This window comes from Cebidichthys violaceus, unplaced genomic scaffold (genome assembly GCF_023349555.1).
Source record: "Cebidichthys violaceus isolate CVI_PGR_0920_01 unplaced genomic scaffold, fCebVio1.0.p SCAF_3, whole genome shotgun sequence".
NCBI lineage: Eukaryota > Metazoa > Chordata > Actinopteri > Perciformes > Stichaeidae > Cebidichthys > Cebidichthys violaceus.
In genome coordinates, this window is record NW_027176483.1 from 3800258 (window position 1) to 3822148 (window position 21891).

The window sequence follows — 21891 nt, forward strand, 5'->3', positions numbered from 1 at the left end:
GCTGCGAGGAGGAGCCCATGAGATTCTTTGTGATGAGATTTTGCATTAGCTGATCCCAAAAATGTTGATTCAACCCCCCTCCCCCCCATCATGCACGTACACACACACACACACACACACACACACACACACACACAACCATGAGTGCCGTTCCTTTATGTCCCACAGACATGCTATCTCTTGATGCACATTCTCCTCTCATGTGGAAAACAGAATACATGAATGTAGGTCACCGCCACAGACGTCCACACGCCTCCTTGCTGGAACAGACTGAAAGTGCTGTTCATGATTTCCCAGACTTCTGCCAGGAATTCCGTACGAAATCCAGGGCGGCATGAACTCACAGATACAGTTAACGGATTAAACCTGCAGGCCGCAGCGGATACATTAAAGCCGTAACATCTAGCGCGTGCAAACTAGGTCCTGCTAGCAAGCTCAACTGCATGACAGAAATCAGTCTTCTTCCTGTTATCGAGCTCAGCGTGTATGAGACCGAGGCAGCCTCGCTATTCCGGTGGGAAATGCAGTGTGGCGACATGCCATTCGTCTGCCATGTTCTTCCCTCGGAAAGTGACGTCACGCTCAGTCTGGGGGAATGTGGTTACAACTTGTCGACAACATACTGAAACTAGACGTTTGGTGTGCAACTGAAACAAAAAGTACTTGTTTCTGTCCAGCTTTACAGGAGTGAATTTCTGGGGGGAAAAGTTACACTGTTGGTCTTGCTGAGTGCCATAGAGGAGATATTGGTTTAACATTACTAAAGCAGTTTTTTTTTTTTTTTTCATAAAGCACAACATAGAGTAATACAGACCCACCCAAAGCCCACAGAGCAATAAACATCTCAGACCGTTTTTTAAACTCTGCTGAACTTTTATTACAACTTTTGTGACAGGGTTTTTATTTGTACGCTTTCATCAGGAGCACATTTTTACTGCTTTTCAGTAACTCTATACGTCATCTTATCATCGCCAACAGCTTATTGGGTTTTACCCAAAAAAGTTTTACTGAAAATAGTGACTTTTTAGTTGACGGTGACTTTGAAAAATCAGTCTAGACACTAAAAAAAACATAATTTCTCACTTAAATCTAATGGTATCTGGCCAGTCAGATGGTTTTATTTGCCCAGTTTATCTGATTCTTTAATACTTATGAAAACAAATCTATGGAAATTAGTTTGCAGGGCTCACTAGATAAAATAATGACAGAAATCAGCAGCAAGAATTAGTGTCTTTGTTGCTCTGTATGCCGTGCAGCTTCTTCAGCAACTATATTTTGGAGAAAGTAGTCCTGCTCTGTGGATTATCCAGAGCAACTACTACTTTATGTGTAAAGACACCTTGCTGTTAATTGTGTTTCCCAATGCTGTAAGCAGCACAAATATCATTGTACTTGTGTGAAGACAGAAATCTGTCTAAAGAAAAAACAAAACTACCTGCATGGCTTAGATACCCCCATGTGATAAAAACATGTTTTTGTTGTGTTCGGTTGGAGGCAGAAACAGTCAAAGATGGATATCTCAAAAACTGGGCAAGTAAAAACGAAACTATCTTTATGACCACATACCACTCAAGATAAATGAGACGAGTTGTTTATGCCTCCACGCCAACGATATCTAATAATATGCCAATTTCACATAAATGTCCATTAGGATAACATAATGAACTGATGATATATTGGAAAATTATGGCTGTAAACTGCAACTTCACTGGGTGGTTATTTACAGTCATTTTGATGGCCTATAAACAGCCTAATGCTTTTGCAATAACAGTTTACCAAAAAACGTCACCGCCTTTTTGTGATTCGAATATTACAGATTTTTAGAATAATACAACTTTTCTTCCTAACCCAGGTGCCTTTGCCAAGGTGAAGGAGAGCCAGCGGATGAGCGACGAAGGGAAGATGGACCAGGACGAGGCCGACGGCATTAGGAAACGCTGCCGGACGGTCGGGTTCGCCCTCCAGGCAGAGATGAGCCACTTCCACCAGCAGAGAGAGGTGGACTTCAAAGACATGATGCAGGCCTACCTCACGGAGCAGATCGCCTTTTACCAGCGTGTTGTCCAGCAACTGGAGCGCACCCTGCGCATGTACGACTGTCTGTAAAGACACCGAACTGCTGTCCGGTTCAAGATGCCAAAAAAAAAAAAAAAAGAAGAAGATCCAAGTCTTTGCTCTTTTATCAAGGCGTTTTGTGTTCGTCATGTTTGGTTCGGTTGGAAAAGACTTGCAGATAAGTTAAGCAATAGTTAGTAGAAAGACATACGAAGCCAGTCAGTCTTTCCCTTTGATGGATTCAAAGTCACTTTTTTTTTTTTTTTTCAAGACCTACTGTACCTTGTCATTCCTGAAATACACATCCCAATTTTACATAATTTAAGGTGTTTGAAACAATAAAATAAGAATATAGGTTTCGGATTCATAGCGAATCTGTAGTTGATTGTTCTAAAGTGTAATACCATGAAACGGGTCCTGTTTTGAAATTGTCCCCTTCTCTCCAACATCATGCACTTTGTTTCTAATTCCTTGAACCCCCCCCCCCCCATATATTTTGGTTTATTTACCGACATCTGATCAACAATCCAGTCACACATTTTTCTCCTCGGACCTTGAAAAGATCGTATTTGTGGCCAAACAAGTGCACTGCATACTTTCACCATCATCTTGTTGAGTGCTCACCTTGCTCAAGTGTTCCCTGCATTGAAATCGGTATCTGTTACTTGTACTCTTATTACATCTTGACTTTGCACCATGTGGAAGACTTACTTAAACTGCACAAATCAGATTGTTTTCTTGCGATTTTCATGCATTAAGTGCCTTTAAGGATCTGAAGCAATCTGATGGAATATTTTTAAACATGCCATTTGTCTGTAGAATGACTTGAGTCTTATTGGGGAAATTATTATAAATGAGTTCCATTTAGAAACAAGTTTGCACATGTTTTCATACACTAGTGGTTGTTAGTGTGCATGTGTGTGTGTGTGTGTGAGGGGGGGGGTGATTATGTGTGGGTGAGCGAATGAAATGAGTCAATTCCCTTTTTCACGGTGGAAAACAAAAACATTATTTTATGTCGCAGCACGTTTATCAAGCCGACTAGTATGAAATTGAAAGTCAGATAGCTGAAGAGTATTAAGGGGTTTTGTGAGGCAGAACATCGAGTTGACATTTCAGTCTTTAAATCGTTCAGTTGACATTCAGTTCCTGTTATTAGAGTTTTGTGTTTAATGTAGTCTGGGTCAAAAAACAGTACAAATTAATGTTGCTATCAAGTATTTTAAAACATCATCTAATGCACAAATAAAACCACATTATATCATTCCGATCATCTATATACCCTGTAGCCATAATAACTAATATACGCTTCTTTGCTTTCATGCCATGAGTTTGATGAGAAGATCGATGCCACTCTGATGTCTGTCCGTTGATTATGAAGCTGCAGCTAGCGGCTGGTTAGCTTAGCTTAGCATGACGACTGGAAAGAGGGGGAAGCAGCTAGCCTGGCTCTGTCTAAATCTTATCTAATGCTCACTAATTAAAAATGTTGTATTTCGCTTGTTTAAAAAATTAAATACAATGTGTTATTGGATTTAGGGATATATTTAGTTAGCTGTGGGCAGAGCTAGCTCTTTCCCCCTGTTTCCAGGCATTATGCTAAGTTAAGCTAACAAGCCAAGAAAGACCACTTTTCATCACTTTTTACATTTAGTTTCTCACATTTAGTGTACTAATTTCGCCCCACTGAATGAGTTTTAAGTGGCTGTGAGGCTCCAAGTCCCACTCCTCACTGCTTGAATGAGATGTTTATAACTAAATTAGAGATGTTCCAGTAACATTACTCATCCTGTTTAACAAGAGGGAAACAAAATTCATGGCAACTTGCGGTTTGACGAGACTATCTTTAGCGTCGCGTTAACCTATTTATGTGTAGTCTGCGTTTTTTGCAATTATAAGCATTACGTCAAGAAGTACAGGGAATGTTTTTGTGAACTTGACACGCTTCTCCTCGAGCCAGTGTTTATTCCTCAGCTGTGGGACACTGATTCTTCATTTTGATGGAAGAGGGATTGATCGCTCAGTGGTGTGCTTGGGTGTGGAAGGAAACATTCGTTTTGTGACATCTCTGCCTGGTGTTTGTGAGATTCAAAATGTGAAGTTAGAGCCTTATTATGGTTCTCTCTCTCAACAAAGAAGTGCTGATTCAGTGCAGGTTTCTCAGTAAACAAATGGTCTGTGTGTGTGTGTGTGTGTGTGTGTGTGTGTGTGTGTGTGTGTGTGTGTGTATATGTGTGACTCAGATATGAGTGTCTCAGTTACCGGTACTGTTCAGTCCACATCTGCAGCCTTTAACTCCTTGCTGTCTAAATGTGGTGTTGTTTATGTTTATTTTTGAACAACCCTTCGCTTTTCATACTTCAGCATTTTTTTTTTCTTTTTCTGTCAGCATTTGCACTCATCACCGTTTCTCCGAGACCAAAGAAGTCAGACATTTTCTACTGGGCTTCCTATTTTTTTTTTTTTTTTTTAACTCTGTTAGGTTGAAGTGAAATTGAATGTGCTCTCTGGTTTTGTAATTGAATCTGTTCTACTCTGAGGAAAATGTGAAGGGAGCGTTTGGAAAAAAAACAAAACATTCCACAAAGAAAGAAGACAAATGAGAAGACAGATTTTTGGGGCAAATGAAAGACATGCAAGGTGTAAAAGAAAAGAAAAGAGGTGCTCAATTAGGTTTCATAATGACATTTTCCTCTCATGTTCCAAAGCTGCATGACAAGTTAAATGCACGGCATTTGACACCAGGTGACTGTTTCTTGACATGGATGTGTGACCGGGTGAGTTGCAGGAACTCTATGCTTCAGTTTCAGTCTCTGAAATAACAGATGGTGATTTTCCGTAAGTAATTTGTCACTTGATTTAAGGGAAGGGGACCTAAAAATGTTAATAAAAGTAATGATGGTGATCGCCTGCTGTCTTTCTCTTCTTTGTGGATTTGTACATGCAGACGTTATATCTAGACTACTCAAGTATTGTGTTTTATAGTTGGAACATTTGCGCGTCATATTTTATTTACAGTTGCCCATATAACTCCTCTAAACAACAAACAGTTTACCAAAGAAACACTGAAGAAAATCTGGGACACTGAAACATTCACCCAATGAGCTTTTGTTTTCCGTACCGTTGTTGTCATATTCTGACAGGTTTTTTTTTTCTTTCCCATACTTAGTACACAAGGACATTTGTGAGCGGGATGTGATGACACACACAAACAGTTTGTCCTGAATATAATCAAAAGCAAGGACAGCCAGGAGCTGCTACCCAAAGTTCTGTGTACACGCAAACAAAAGAACACACTGACGGTGTACCAACAGTAATGACACACAGAAGAAATGTGCGCACATCTAGCTAGAAGTCTGAATAGAGCAGAATTCTTGAAATCAATTTCATGGTTGGGTTGGAGTGGGCAATCTGTTAGGTCTATTATCTGTATGTTTTGACCAGAAAGCATTTCTTCCTGTGTTTTTAGCCATGGTAACGCTGTGGCTGGCATTGTCAGACAGTTGGTTCAGACTGAAAAATCTCAACAACTATTGGATGGGTTGCCATGACATTTTGTACAGACACAGCTACTGAGGTTTGTGATCCCCTAACTTTTCCTCCAGGACCACCAGAGAGGTTAACCGTTTTGGTTTTGACTAAAATATCCAGACAACTACTGGATGGATTACTGTGGCATTCGCTACATTCATGGTCCCTAGACGATGCTTTCTTGTAACTTTTTTGAACACTTAACACACATATTTTTGACGCTTTGAGCACCACAAGCGGAGTGCCTTATTGTCCCATTATATTGGAGAGAAGGAAAACATCTCTACAGCCGATATCTCCTAAACTATAGGCCATTAATGGCTAAACCATCTAGTTTGATGAATAGCGATACAGGTTTCCCTTTGAGGACAGCCTCACAGAGTCGCTAGCATGGCAGCACCCTCTCAGCGTTGTTTCATATGAATTCATTTATAAAGGTCAGATGGCTCTCAACATGGCGACAAGTTGGGCCGACGGTTAGCGGCTAACCGTGCTAACGGAAAGAGCAGTGCAAGTAACAGGGCGGCGTTATTGGCAGTAACCGTCGTATGAGCGCAGCTACAGAGCGGTGGTGATTAGCTAGCCGGCGGGGCAACCACACTGGGACTCACATTCACTAACACGGACCGGCTACGTTTAAAAAGCACGGAGAAGCTTGGATAACAACACACACAGGGAGAGTGACAGCATTATCTCTCAGTGCGCCAAATCGGAATTTAGTGCTTTTAAGTATACTTATTAAAACCTATGAGATAGCATATGTTTATCCTTGTTCATAAAAAAACAGAACCTGTTCTTTAGCTGTATGGATGTGTAGGAAACAGTTAACACACATTCTCATATGTTCATTTTTAGTCAACGAATATTTTATTGAAAGTTTCCTGATACGAGTGAAGCTCTCCTGCTGGATTAATTCTTGGATGCAGCTGATGAATGCCATACTGTAATCTAGTACAATATGTTAAAGAGAAACCCCGGCTTTCCCCTTTAATCTGTTCCAGATGTTTCGGAAGCAAACTTTTCATTTGGACAGCTCAAAAATCAACAGCTCCGTGGTGGAAGTGAATGAGGCGTTGGCATGGATCTAAATAACATTGAGCTCCCTCTTCTGTTTTAACCCTAACAGCAGGTGTCTTTGGTTTGTACCATTATAGTAACTTGTCCTCTCTGTCGCGTTGACATAATAGTGATGCTAAAGAATCACAGTTGCTCCACTGTTTGTCGAGAACAAGGTGTACTTTACAGATGCACGTCCAATCTTTTCAACTTTAAAAAGAAAGACAAAAATCCAGATGTTTCTATTTGAACCCAATGCCTGGGTCTGATGGTAATGTTTCCGGCTTTCTCAGGTTCTGGTATGCAACTGGAACGGCGGGATGATGTCACCTTCATGATATATGCCAGGAGGAGGCGTCATCAAGTTCACTTAGAGAACCCAAGACTGACAGGGGAGCGAATATCTAAATTTGAACCATAAATCCCCACACTAAACGGGGTGGTGAAAGCAGATTTAAACGGTATTTTCAGACAAATTAAGTTTGCCTCCCACACACTTCTATATTATACACCACAGAGTACTAGTGCAGCAAAAAAGCCTCAATGGTAGTAAAATGACACCTTGGAAAAAGTTCCAAGTCCTTAAGTTCTTGCCAAAGTAATGCTAACAGTGCACTTCTCCGCAGCAAACTAGTTCGTGTGAGCGAGGAAGTGGGGGAGATGAAAACCAGTCAACTTTGCCTCCTTTTAGGCTTTTTCCATCAGACACAGCTGAAGCCCGGATGAGCTAACTACCTCTTTTCCAGAAGGGAACAGTTGTTGATACGGCTCCAGCTTGATGCTAAAATTGTTGTATCATAAAAAAGAAAACTCAAAATACCCCGTTGCTACTGGTCTGGCCATGCTTGGGTACCATGTTGCGATTAACATTTACATTACTTAACACATTCTTTACTTCTCTTCATGCCCATAACTTCCAATGCGACACACCTGGCTCGTGTAAAGGGGGAAAAGTGTAGATTTCTTTCAGGTCTGCAATGCTGCTGCTGGGGCACATGGTAAAAGCGTTATGGCCCAAAGTGCCAGCAGATGTCCATAAAAGAATAAAAAAATAAAAAAAACCCCCAAGATGCTGAGCAAAGGGAAGGAGCAGTTTCATGTCTGCATAGCCTGGGGAGGAAAAGTGCATCTCCAGCCCCTGGACGGGATGCCTCAGAGGACACGACGTACCCAGAGTCCTCATTTGTTTCCCTTAATGAAAAATCAGTCTGAGCTGCAGGAGCACAGAAGCGAACGTGTTTAGGTTTAACTGTTTGACTGCAGACACGAATCACACTTTTTCAAACATGTCAAGACTCAAAGACTCAAATGTCCCGGTCATTTCTAAGGAAGATTCCCTCAAGTATTTGGTCTGTATGTAAAGCAGTAAAAAGGATTCTTGAGTTAAATTTGTCATTACTATCACTTTCATGGATGACCGGACAGGATTGTTGTCTTCCTCCTGGACTGACTGGAGTGACATGGACTTGACCTCCACGGTGCAGAGGATTACAGCGTCCTCCTCCCCGAGCAAGAGGAGGAAACAAAGGCAACAGATGGCCGAATCAACACACATGGTGGGTTTGGTGATCCCTCCTCCTTTTGCTTCTGCTGCTTGCTGCTGGGGCCAATGTCCCAGCAGGGCCAAACGCCAACATTCAGATGAGATTTGTGTTAGTTTGGGAGAGGAATCCTGGTGCTGCCAGTCTTTTGGGGGTAGTTATTGTCCCTTTACTGAATTACCAATATGAGTTATAATCATGAAAAAGTGTTATTTCAACCTTTCCAGAGAAGTCATGGTAAGTATTTTTCTCATTTAGTTTTATGCAGAGACAAATAGGATTATCCAGATAACTCCTTATTGCCTTACAAGACAGTAAGGGCCCCCAATAGTTAGCTATATGCTAAATTCAGTAGATATCTCTGCAACACAATACATAGATGTCTTTGGCATATTGCCAACGCTGTAACTTCTTCATATTCTGTTGATATTATTAATTGACTTTTTGAATGTTTCAAACTAAAATTCTGGCCATATATTACAGATTACACAGCATTTGTTTTCAAATAAGAAACTCCCATAAAATGCCAACGTTTATTTATAAACTATTATAAACTGACACATATGTGGGGAAGTGGGAAAGTACGACTCCCAGTAACTGATGACTCATATTTCTTCAAAGCTTGAACATTCATTCTGAATCAAAGCCATTTGAGAATAAACAGTCCACAGTTTACAGATGTTGTCAGCATAACTTGTGTTGCCTAAATCCAGTCAGTGTTTGACATGTCAGCAAACTGTTTAATTAATAGATGTCAACAAAAATACGGAAGTGAAAGGGTTTCGAAGCTGATGAAAACATGACCACTATAGAGCTATGGTGTGTTTTTATAGAAATCATTTTTTTAAACACTGATAGAGCCATCAGATAGACATAGGGCTGAGGGTACATAGGGCTGAGGGTACATAGAGCTGAGGGAATATAGGGCTGAGGGTACATAGGACTGAGGGAACATAGGGCTGAGGGAACATGGGGTTGATGGAACATAAGGCTGAGGGAACATAGGGTTGATGGAACATAGGGCTGAGGGAACATAGGGTTGATGGAACATGGGGTTGATGGAACATAGGGCTGAGGTAACATAGGGTTGATGGAACATAGAGTTGAGGGAACATAGAGCTGATGGAACATAGGGTTGATTGAACATAGAGCTGATGGAACATAGGGTTGATGGAACATAGAGTTGAGGGAACATAGAGCTGATGGAACATAGGGTTGATGGAACATAGAGCTGATGGAACATAGGGTTGATGGAACATAGGGCTAATGGAACATAGGGTTGAGGGAACATAGAGTTGAGGGAACATGGAGTTGAGGGAACAAATGGGGTAAAGGAACATAGGGTTGATGGAACATGGGTTGATGGAACATAGGGTTGAGGGAACAAATGGGGTAAAGGAACATAGGGTTGATGGAACAGAAGATTGTGGGAACATAGGGCTGATGGAACATAGGGTTGATGGAGGGTTGATGGAGGGTTGAGGGAACATAAGATTGTGGGAACATAGGGCTGATGGAACATAGGGTTGAGGGAACATAGGGCTGATGGGACATAGACATGAGGAAACATTGGGTTGAGGGAGCATAGGGTTGAGGGGACACGGTGCTGAGGGAACATAGGGTTGAGGAAACATAGACATGCTCCATAAAAAAAGGCTCTGTCTTAGTAGCTACTTAATATGCATGATATTAAGTAATTTCTTTGGTACACTTTTCTTATATCTCTGCATTTGTGTCCGTCTTTCTGTCTCTCTGACTGCCGTTCTTCACCTCTCTGTCTCCACTCAGGTATTGCTAAGGGGGAGGGATGACCCAGACTTTGGTTCCAGATGATTCTTATTGTCCGGACCCATCAGAAAAGTGTATTTCAGGAGGCTAAAGTGGTTATTTCTGCCTAGTAGGAATTCCAGATTGAAGTCTTTAAATGGTCAGTAAATGGCTTGGTGAAGGTGTTAGATATACTATGTGACTGATTGGCTTTATATAATTAAAACTCTAGTTCACACACACACACACACACACACACACACACACACACACACACACACACACACACACACACACACACACACAAACACACACACACACACACACACACACACACACACTATAGCCCAGTATCCATTTGCTCTGTGTAGATCAAAGGGGCTAGCACTGAGGTTAAAGGTCACATCTTCACTGGCTCCACTGTTGCAATAAATATTTGATTGTGTATTCGTGGAGGTCACTTTTTCTGGATAAAAGTATCCACCTCAGGTTCATATTAGCACTTCTTTTCTTATACACATCTAGTACAAATGCTGAAAACACTCTATGTACCGATCCAAAGCCAGGCCGGTCTCTTACATTTGCCTGGCAATACGAGAGGACATTCCAGTGGGTTGGACCCAAAATACTTCCACATTGTTCTGGGAAAGTCCCAATTAAAAGGTTTTGTTGGTGGATTTTTTTTTTTTAAGAAAATCTCCTCACATGTTAATCAGGCCACAACAGCCTCAACATAGTTGTCACCGCTGGGTGACATCAGATGTGTCCACAGAGGACAGAATGTATTATTAAAAAAAAAATAATAATTCTATTCTCTCTGCTGCACGATAGCAACAGACATTTAAATACTGACATCAATTCGCTCTATGGGTCGTCCACTCAACATTAATCGACTGATTTCTTTGCCAAAATGAAAAACCAAGAAAAGAGAGCCAAGAAGTCAGAAAGATGTACAGCCTGGAGCGGCTCCACAGATAATGAATAGGAAACTGATTTTATGGATTCATCATGCTAATTTATGAGCCAGCATCAAGTTTTTCTTGTGATAATGGTCCTAAACCACACATCAGTCTCTGTGAGGCAGTATGTTAACGTCACAACCAGTGGTGGGAAGTAACTAAAGACATTCCCTAAAGTACTGCACCTAAGTACATCTTTGAGGTATACCTGCACTTACGTATTTCCTCTTACACAATGTGTAGCTGGGAGGTAAATATGTGATACTTAAATCCTGGTACTTAACAGATGTCTACAAGGGCTGTGAATGTATACGTGTGTCTAAAAATGACGACATCTTTTCTTTGCCACAGGCCCAAACAGGTAATTCATTTTTTTGTGTGCGTCACATGGCACAGTCTTGTTGCTGCAGAAGTGAAGAGAGATTGTGAAATCCAAAAGATCTTTAGATAGCAAGCACAAGGTATCTGTGGAAATTGCAAGGGCTGCTGGGTAAATAAAGAGAACAGCTCAGGCTTAGATCAGACAAATAGAAGGCCTGTAAACTATTATAAGGACACAAAATGCTGCTGTTACATCCGGACCACAGTCTCTAATTGAGCAAGACGAAAGCACTGCTGTGTCATCGCATGGAAACTGCAGTGGTGGTAATTCTAATCTGGGCACTTCTGTATAAAGCTGTCATCAATGCTCTTTCACCTTCGTTAATTAAAAATACATACATTCATACTCCAGACACAGTTGTTTGCTATATTTGAAAATGAATCGTGCTTTGAAAATAATATTTTGTTTCCGATATAATCACATCTAGGATTTTGCGGCATCTAGTGCTAAGGTTGCAGATCGCAACCAACTGAGACTTTCTTTTGCGTGTCATCCTCATAGGAGATATGGTGGCAAATGGCCTTATCTAGAGCCAGTGTTTGGTTTGTCCGTTCTGGGCTAAGATGGCGGTGCAACATATAGCGGACTTCATGAAGAAGACCTGCTGAACGGCTCATTCTAAGGGAACAAAAACACAAGGATTTTTGACCCAAATTGCTTCAGAGAGGGTTACAGTACGTGTAAAAAGGATCACATTCATGTTGCGTTGAGATGATTCATGTTGTAAAGTGTTTTTAGCAAATAAGAGCACAAGTAGTTGTTCTAGCATCAACTGCTGGGACTGCTGACAAAACTTGTGGAAATTTCAGCTCACATCCTGCAACCTGAAGGCTTCTTAGCAGCTGCCAGAGATTGCTCATCTAATGAGCTGTTGAAGAGATGAAGTGCTGCACGGACACGACTGCCGACCTGAGTTCAAAGGATACTCCATTCGAAATTTGCTTTTTGGATGTAAAATATTAGGCTTGAAACTGTAACCCTAGTTCATGTATGAAAGAGGTGATGGGAATAGAAACACAGGGAGAAAAGGAAGATTTTAAGACAGTGTTTCGTAAAGAGCAAAGTGACTTCAAGAGGAAAATATGGAGGATGAGGGAAAAAGATGCAAGTTACATCTTGCAAATATCAAATATACAGTAGGGAGTGACTGTCATTAATTTTGACTGGAGATGAGAGGTAATGTCACTGTTTGTGAGCCAGGTGGATACCATAAAACTATAATGATATCCTCCTTTTTATAACAGTATCCTTTGACTTGTAATGTTGGAGTAATATCTAAATATATGCTTTAGAGTGCAGTTTAGTAAATAAAGTCAAGACGTTAAAAACACAGTGCTGAAAAGATCATTTCAAGGTTGTTATGAGTGTGTTTTAGTGGCAACTGAGATACAAAAAAAACACAATAAAACCACCCAAACATTAAATGTGGATGGAATTAAAGTATCCTGTTCAAAATAGACCTTAATAAAAGCCTCACCAAGCCATAAAGCGTTTGGGGCTTTGTTGGTACTTCTCTACACTCGCTGGCTTAAGGAGAATTCAGATCAGTAAAACATGCGCACCCTCATCGTCTCTAAAAGTCATTAACTGCTCATTAACAGATTTCCCTCCATATTAACAGATAATATGGAGGAGCAAGGTGGTTAACCACTCTCATCCATCCACCAACTGCTCTGGAAGGATCCTCAACGGAAGGTTAAGCACTGTTGAAATGTCAACCACTTGTTTCCACCGCAGAAGCTGAAGCACTTCTCACCGCGGGTGATTCTGGCGTAACTTCTAGCATGGCTGAACAACACAGGATTGACATTTACTTCTTCACTTAACGCAAACCCTTCCTCCACTTAACTGGATGATCACGATCGCTGCCTCCAAATTTTAAGGCTGTAAAAAAAATGTTATTCCGAAGTAATCACCGAAATCAGTGTGGCAAGATTTTGGCAAGTCGTGTCATGATTAAAACATTCTCCATGGTTAGATGATCTGATCCGTATCGGGCCGAGCTCAAATGATTCTCAGAGGATGTTTCCCAAACCTCAGTATCGTGATGAAAACTGAGCTTGTATTTTGGCTGTGAGAGGCTATAAACAGGTATGTTATATCATCCCATTGTTTGTTAACCTGAAATGAATAGTTGCCCCCTGTGCTACACATAAAGTCCCTGTCAACCTCTCCCTTCTGGGTCTGCAGCCGGGCTGTAGAAGTTGTCCCTCTGGAGACAACAACTATTTCCTCAGCACACAGTCTGCATTCCTGAGACACTGTCCAATCCCTGTAAACAACATTCCTGACTTGGGACGAACAAAAGCCACAAAAAAAAACATTATCTCCCGGTCCAAAAACCCCTCTCTCTCTCTCTCTCTCTCTCTCTCTCTCTCTCTCTCTCTCTCTCTCTCTCTCTCTCTCTCTCTCTCTCTCTCTCTCTCTCTCTCTCTCTCTCTCTCTCTCTGTCTCTTACTGTACAATAATGAGTGCCGTTCATTCTCTCTAATGATGTTTGTAACATTTCATTGTCAACCCTGAACCATAGTCTGTCTATACAAAGTGGGCGTAGACATCGTGACCTCAACCATTTATTATTGATTACCATTTTGAAGCCTTGAGCCATCTTGTCTGTCGCCATATTGGACCAGGGGGACCAGTTACCACATGGTACCCACCTGTCACTCAAAGCGTCTTCGCCTTCAATTATAGTCAGGAACTTTATGAAGAGTAGGAACGTCGAGAGGAGATACAACGTTATCTTTGACCACTGGGTTGCATAGCGTTGGGAAATTGAGTTGCACAAATTATAAAAATAAATATAATAAAATAAAAATAAACAAAACATGCAGGAGTCCTCAAGATGGCATTCTTTTCATTATAAACACGCCATAATCAAAATTTTGTAAATGTAGTTGATGTAGTTGAGTGTAATGAGGCATTCTTTGCTTTCCAGTTGAAGTGATTTCATAAAGGGCTGTGCCATTCCTCAGACACTTCACAAGTGGCGTTGATTAAACTCTGTGAGGGAATGTTGGAACTGGGCCATGACCACTGCTGGACAAGCAGGGAATGACAGGATCAGAAATGACAGGAATCGGACAGGGGAAATGTACAAATGTTATAATTAAGACAGTATCAAATCACAAAGCAAAATAATACTAACAATTACAAATGTGCATTTTATTTTGACTGCCATTGCCCTAATAATTAGAATGTAGCCTTTGTTTAAACGGCTTGCTTGTAACATTGTGTTCTACAACTTCAAGTACTATGAGTGAGAAGAATGTTTTGCTTATCAGACTGCAGGCCAAGAAATTTAAGAAACGGGCCAAGAAAATCATCAGGTCACCGATAGTGATCAACACACTCCTGCAGATATGTTATGGTTGCACAAGCCAATAAAAAAAAATCTTACATTCAACTTCTATTTAGAGGGGGGGAAATGCATTTGTTAAACTGACCCATCAACCATGATCCATGCACATAGTTTGGTCACACTGTCTCATACCAAACTGCCCGCCATCTCATCTCCCATGGGACAATCAAACAGGAGCATTGAAGAACTCACATGAGATTGTAGACAGCACACGACCAGAGCTAACGTTGGAAGGAAGATCTGCTTATCCCCTCATAGACAAAATAATCCATCACTAAACTCAAAGTCTGAGAATTAGAGTTCCAGTCAGCTCAATCCAGGCAGCAAGTAGCTGCAAAATGCATGAGAAGAAATACTTTGGCACAAACATCGCAGGAGACATTTTGCCTATTTGCGTTATAATGACGAAAGAGAAAAAGGCAAAGCCCTGATTGTTAGCATCTGAGAGGTAATTGGTCATTTCTGTCAGGCAATGCGCTCACTTTGAGGTCATCTTCTTAAGAGAAAGTCAAATATTCCATTAGTTAATGTTATTACTTCACCAGATAGGAGTTACACCCAGCCACTGATTTTGAAAACAGCGCTTGATAAGGAGGATGCCAAAGAAGTTGCTGCCCTGCCCACTGCTGTAAAAGCTCTTTTTCATTTCAGGAGTCACTTCGAAGGTGAAATTTAATAAAGTAGGAAAATACAAAATCTCAGATAGCATTATCAAACAGTGTACATATAACAGCGTGGCATACAACACAGAAATATAAAGGCTGAAGCGGTTAATCAGCTCACATCACGCCCTGTGCAAATGTCAGAGCGCGAGGGAAAAAAGATAAGAGACAAAAAAAAAAAAGGCTGTGGTTGTTTGGCTGTGGAGGCATGCCAACATTTTTCCCCTCTAGTCTGCAGCTCTGTGACTTTTTTTGTTTTCAAGCATTCCTGGATGGTTGGAGACTAAACTGTGAACAGATATTACCAGCAATTAGACAGATCCCAGTAAATCTTCCACACCAGCCGAGAAAACATTCACGAAATGTGTAAACAAGTCACATTACCAGAGTTTGTATGTGACCAGAGAGCTATTACAGTAGGAAAAGTGTTTATACATCTTCTCGTGAATATTGAATACCGTTTCCTTAGAGGCGCTAATGAGGCAAAGCAGATGCTGCGATTACGTCATGTCCGAAAAAAACACGTCTTGTCACCATGGAAGTAATACCATAGAGTGAGTTGCCTTGATCCAGTTTGGCAACTTGTGCAAGACAACGCTCATTAACGAAGAAGCTTTTAAAGGAGCAGTGTGTAGGATTTAGTGCCATCTAGTGGTGAGGTTGCAGATTGTAACCAACTGAAAACTACCCTTTCCACGCATGTCGGAGAACTACGGTGGCCTTCAGGTTACGCGAAGAGCCTTTTGCCAGTGTTTGGTTTGTCCATTCTGGGCTACTGTAGAAAGATGACGGTGCAACCCGCTCCGAATGTAGATATTAATTGATCCTTATATGCTTTTGATAACACGACGGTTCTTAGTTTCAGGTGATCGTAAACTAATAAAAACATAGTTATGAATATAATTTTCCATTTCTGCCAATAAATACCCCTAAATTCTACACACTGTTTCTTAAACATTGGCAACACTTCATTAATGTTTCAAAACACCCTTCGCTAAGCCCCGTCTCTACTCAGAGCTACCATGGAGCCCACACTGTCACTATCTGCACATTTTTTGGAAAAAGAGAGAAGCAGACAGAATGGTGAACAAAATGCTTTTGAAGCGAATATATCCAGGATCTAACTGATTCAGCAGCGAAAACAGTTTCAAGATAGAAGTTAAAGCCTCCAGATCACGGTGTAAAAGTGATCGACCACATCACCTGGTGATCGAGATGGAAGACAATCACTTAAGGAACAACACTGTTCCCGTGGTGATGAATCATGTATTCTGCTAATGTTATTATTGTGTTATTATGAAGTATTTTAACAATACATTTTGTAGAGATATAAACTGTGTAAATATAAGTTGTGATCAAAAGATCCAGGATGATTTTGTCATTAGTCTACAATATCAGCTTTTTCAGCTTTTTCTTCCTTTCCTTACTTTGTGTTTGCTAACAAACTTGCAATAACAATTATTTTAGGGGATATGATAATGTTATGTTTACAGCTGGTTTAGCTGCCACAGAGTTGCCAAAAATCCAGAGGACATTGCGTGTAAAGAATGCAGAAGACTATCTTTCAAACTCTTGTGTAAGAATGTTTGTGAAAATAGTTTTCAAGCCCAAGCAAAGATTTCCTAAGATATCACAAAGCTCCTCCAGAGCCACAGGAAGTTATTATACAACTGTTTTCACAGGCTACGTTATACTTGCCATGACGAGTACACTGACTTTGACATGTAAAACTAGTCGAGTGTTCCTTTAGAGTACAAGGAGTAGTCGTATATATCCAGTTCATTGGTTTGGTTACTTAAAGCACACATTGTTAAGTTCAATTTAACATGTTTTGAGGAACAGATCCCCCCCCCCCCCCCCCCCCCCCCATCCTCTGTATGACTTTAAATTGCAGTGTGGTGGCCTGTATAACAACGTCGGTGATGAAAAGCAGCGGAGGCAGACAGCTCTAAGTGAATTTCCAGAAGGACTTTCTCTTAAAATAACTTCCCAGTTAGGTCCTGCATACCTTCGTCTCTGTGTGCGCCGAACCACGGCCTGCCTCGATCTGACCGCCACCTCATCCAGCTCATACACCTTCAGGGCCGTCTCTGGACCACACTTCCTCTGGTCATGTTACCGTTTGGTGCCTTCATTTGTCCAAAACCAACAGGGAGAGCTTGCACAACTGTGTGCCTTATTAATCACAAACCCGCCTTTGAAAAATAACAAAGAGTGAAACTTTGGCAAATTGTAAAAGAAAAACAACTGCTGCAGTTGGAAGAACATCATCACTGTTTTGCATTTTTCATGCATGTGTGCATTCAAACTAATGCAATTTGTTTTGTATTGACACAATAAACCCCGGAAAGAGAGCTCCACCCTATATAAGCTGGACGGAGAAACGACACAACCCAGATCTGAGGGCATGACTCCCACCAGCTTCCAGGGAGGGGTGATGGGGGTCCACCCTGGGGATTTCCTGCCCAGTCCAGACTCTTGGCCTCTCTTCGTGACTTTTGGAGAGCGCTAGAATGTATGAAAATGGCGAGGATAGAGGGTGGGTGGTGAAGGAGGTTAGAAAGATGAGGTGCAACGGAGGGATGAAAGGAGGATATTAGACCGGTGCTGTGTTTTTCTTGGCTCTCTCTGTAGTCTGTCCCACCCCACTGCAGGGTATTACACACACACACACACACACACAAGGAAAACACAACAGAGATTTCCATGACAATGGTGTTCCAGCCAGTGGGAGTAACAAAGCAGGGTGACCACAGTGCATTTCTCACAGCGGAGGAGAGGGTGAAAGTCTCGCTTAGCGCCGGACCCGAGGAATCATCTGCTCCGCTGGTCAGGCCACAAAACCAAATAAGCTGTGCGAGGACTTCAGAGGCAAGCTGGCGTCTAGGCAGCCATCAGGGGAGGTGGCTCAGTATGTGGGGGTCTGTGGCAAGCTGAGGAATGAATTGTGCTAATTAACTCTCATTCAGTAGAAATCACGAGTTGCTGCAGGGTTTTAATGGGAAAGGGCAGGAAGGGTGTGCAATAGTTCAACGTATCCTCATACAACGGTTTGTAATTTACTTCTAATTTATCTTAAAACTGCTAAGTCTTCGTGTTTTTCACTACGAAAGTCCAGCAACACGTGTTCATTTCCGCTCATTGCATGCATACGATCTTTTTCAAAATAAACTCCCGCCTTCACGGGGAAATAACTAGCTTTAACTTCGATTTGGGCAACGAAATTACTCAGTTAGGTTTAGGAGAAGATCGTCGTTTGGGAACGAACAGTGTTCCTGTTGGTGGAAGATCGGTCTTTGTCTGACCTACCTACCAATCTTCCCACCCACCCTGTGTGGGGTCTGGTTTATGATTACATACAAATTGATTTTGTGGGATATCTTCAAATTACAGTGAATTGAGCAGAGCTACGAACGCTGGATGAGAACTATCCTAACCTTATTACACGGTGTCAGGAGCCTACTGTGAGTGGAATGCAGCTTGGAGACGAGGTCAAGGGGAGTCATACAAACTACAGTGTCTGTGGTTGTCAAAATCCAGAATAAAACAGCATAACCTAGAGCTTCTCATTAGCTTGATATGTCATCCTCCCTCTACCTCCTTTGTTGATTTCCCAAAAAGACAATATGTCTGTAGTTAACACACGAAAGATCAGTGGGATGTTTTGGAAGGATTAGTTGACAAAAAGTGTGACACGCCATCGATACTGCTGCAAGACATTTATTAAACAAAAAGCGACAATTCAAGCAGATAAATCAATCTTCAGATTAGATCGTTGGGTAATCCTACTTCCTGAAATATTCACCAGGGTGCAAGATGGTGGCCTGTGTGACTGACTGAAGGCATCTCTTCCAATACCTTCATTACAATGATGCTCAATCTAAAAACCCATGTTTTAAAGTATCAGATTCTCTCCCCCTGCAGACTTGACAGCTGGCTGTAGAACGATTAGAATGAAGTGTTTCTGACAAAGAAGCAGCTGTGGCCGTATGAATCCTGATAGCATAAAATAAACAAAAAGAATCAAAACAATATGTTATTACTTCTCTGCTGTTCATCCATATGATTTCTATTGACCGGCTCATAAGGCCATGGCTGAAACATTCAGCAAACATAACGTTGACATCGTATCACCATATAAAGTTGATGTGTTGAACATATTAACATGTTTTTTTGCACACACAGCAGGCATAGAGCAACATTAGCATTCATTTAGAGTTGTGTTTCTATCCATCGGATGAATGTAAGTCCAATATTCACTTTGTTTTTAGCTCTGTTTTTGGTCTCCACCGCCTCTACATTTTGGCCATTTAGCTGATACATGCTCCACTACGTTCACCAGCTAGTCGCTAAATGTGTCTGCCTGTAGTTCAGTGCTTCACGGGTAGTTCACCACCTTTTTGGTCATACTAAAAACAGCTACCTTCTGCATCTGGAAAATTTGCTGATGAGAGCTGTGAGAGTGAACCAAAACCGTTTAGTTGCAGCCAAAGAACCCCCCCCCCCGCCCAAAAAAAAAAAGTGAGCTGAGAGACGCTAACGAGCCGAGGTGAACTGAAGAGTCGGGTGTCACTGCGAATGACCCCTTTCACATACAAGTAGCCATGTGGTCCATTATTCACATGAAAATATTGGTTCAAGCCGCATTCGTGAGTGATTTAATACCAGGCTGATGATCAGGATACTCCTAAGAAGGGATTCTTAATGTCAGTGATGCAAAAGAACATGAATGCAATTCATTGTCTTTCTTGTAAACATGAACATTTATAAGGAAAAGTGGACACACACACACACACACACACACACACACACACACACACACACACACACACACACACACACACTGTACAGTGGGCAACAGGCTGTTCACACAGAAACACACGTGTTTCCCTCGCCCAGCTGTCTGTGTGTGTCCTTCTGTCTGAAAGCCCTTTCTTTCTCCAGGCCCGACTGCAGCGAACGGGTTTGGGTTTGACTCTCACCCTGGCCCCATCCCAACACATTACACTGCTCTCCTGACCCCAGCATATGGCCCCGGAGACCCAACTTCAACCTTCTCTGACAGCTGCATGTGAGCACAGACTGAATGTTACATGTGGTCGAGATAAATGTCAGAGGACACGTTTACAGTATATAGTTTTAACTTAGTTCAAAATAATGGAGTAACCTGTTTTTTTCTGGATCGGTGCATTTTGTTTTCCAAACTTGGATTCAGTTTGTTGTTATTATCCCAATAAACTCAAACCAAGTAACAGTAACCATTAAAACATCAACGTCTGTTGTTTTACTGGTTACTGTTGCATGCAAACATTTTGATCCTCTGACTTATTGCCATTTGCTCAAACTCAGACTGAAAGAGATACACATTAAGTACTTTTTTATAGACACATAAAAAGTACTTTTGCCCATAGTGTCAACAATAGGATGCAAGGCCTACATACAACTTTATTGTATCTGTATGACAGTTAGGCTATGATGGTGTATCTCAGGAGAGAGTGATTTGATCACAGACACACATTTTTATGTTTTAAAAAAACCTTTAAAATTGTAGTAGAGGTAGACAAGTAGACAGGAATAGTCTCTAAACTGTTTTAATGGAATAATTTACTCTAACATTCTGGTTAAATGCTGCAGCCTATACAACCAGGTCACTCAGTCGCAAGTTGATGTCACCAGTGACTGAAGATTGAACGTTTGCAGCTCTGGCATCTTCTTGCACACATAGAAGTGAGTGGTGTTTACAGCTGGAACTGTGTTTTTTTTTGTTTCAATAAATAGACAAACTGCCGCCCACAGAAATTCATCAACTGGAAATACTAAGTAATAAGACGTCACAGTGTCGCCCCCTCTGTTTGATTTATGAGTGATCCCTGAGAAATGCAGCGCAGCGACTACACAGTTTACAATGTTGGCAAAATGACCACATCACTTGGAGAGAAAGAATTTGATGCCGTGGAGATTAAATTTGACGTGAGAGATGTGAGGGGGAAGGTGGGAACAGCATGCATCTAAACACATCCAGATTTAGAGGGTTTGTCCCTTTTGAATGCCACTTATTGCATGTCGAGAGCTGATGGGGTCTGTAGATAACGCGTCAGAGCAAAGTCCAAAGCAAACAGGCACTTCTCTCCCAACGAGGCTGACTCTGTAAGAGCTAAAGCCAATGTCAACACAACCTGGCTCAGACTTATATTGAAGGTTAACGAGCAAACCGATGCTCTGAAACTCACAGAGGCTGGAGACAATGCTGACTTAATTGCCCGATGCTCTGCTTGTAAAAGTAACTTGGGATATCTTGAACACTTCCTGTACGGTGAAGTGTGTCACAGATGTGATGAAACATCTTTCTTTTTTTTTGGATATTTTATTCCAAATGGCTTGCCAAAAAATTATACCATCTTTTGCAATTCTGACACCCTTTGTTTGCTCTCCATCCTCTACTAGACATATGTTATTCTCAAACACAAATAGACAATAATACATTCTTTCACTGACATACTGAACTACGACACACTTTGAAAGCAGTTTAATGAAAGCCAAAACATCACAGTTAAAGAGTTCAAGCATTGATGTTATT

At 41.3% G+C, this 21891-nt stretch overlaps 1 protein-coding gene across 1 annotated transcript in view; it reads left to right on the forward strand.

Annotated features, from left to right (window-relative positions):
* The window catches only part of snx33 (sorting nexin 33), a 19515-nt gene extending 14555 nt beyond the window's left edge, over positions 1 to 4960 (forward strand). Inside the window, exon 2 of the mRNA XM_068722575.1 lies at positions 1853 to 4960. Coding sequence (XP_068578676.1) covers positions 1853 to 2106 — 254 coding nt within the window. The 3' untranslated portion in view covers positions 2107 to 4960. The remainder of the gene's footprint in view (positions 1 to 1852) is intronic.
* Positions 4961 to 21891: the final 16931 nt, after the last annotated feature.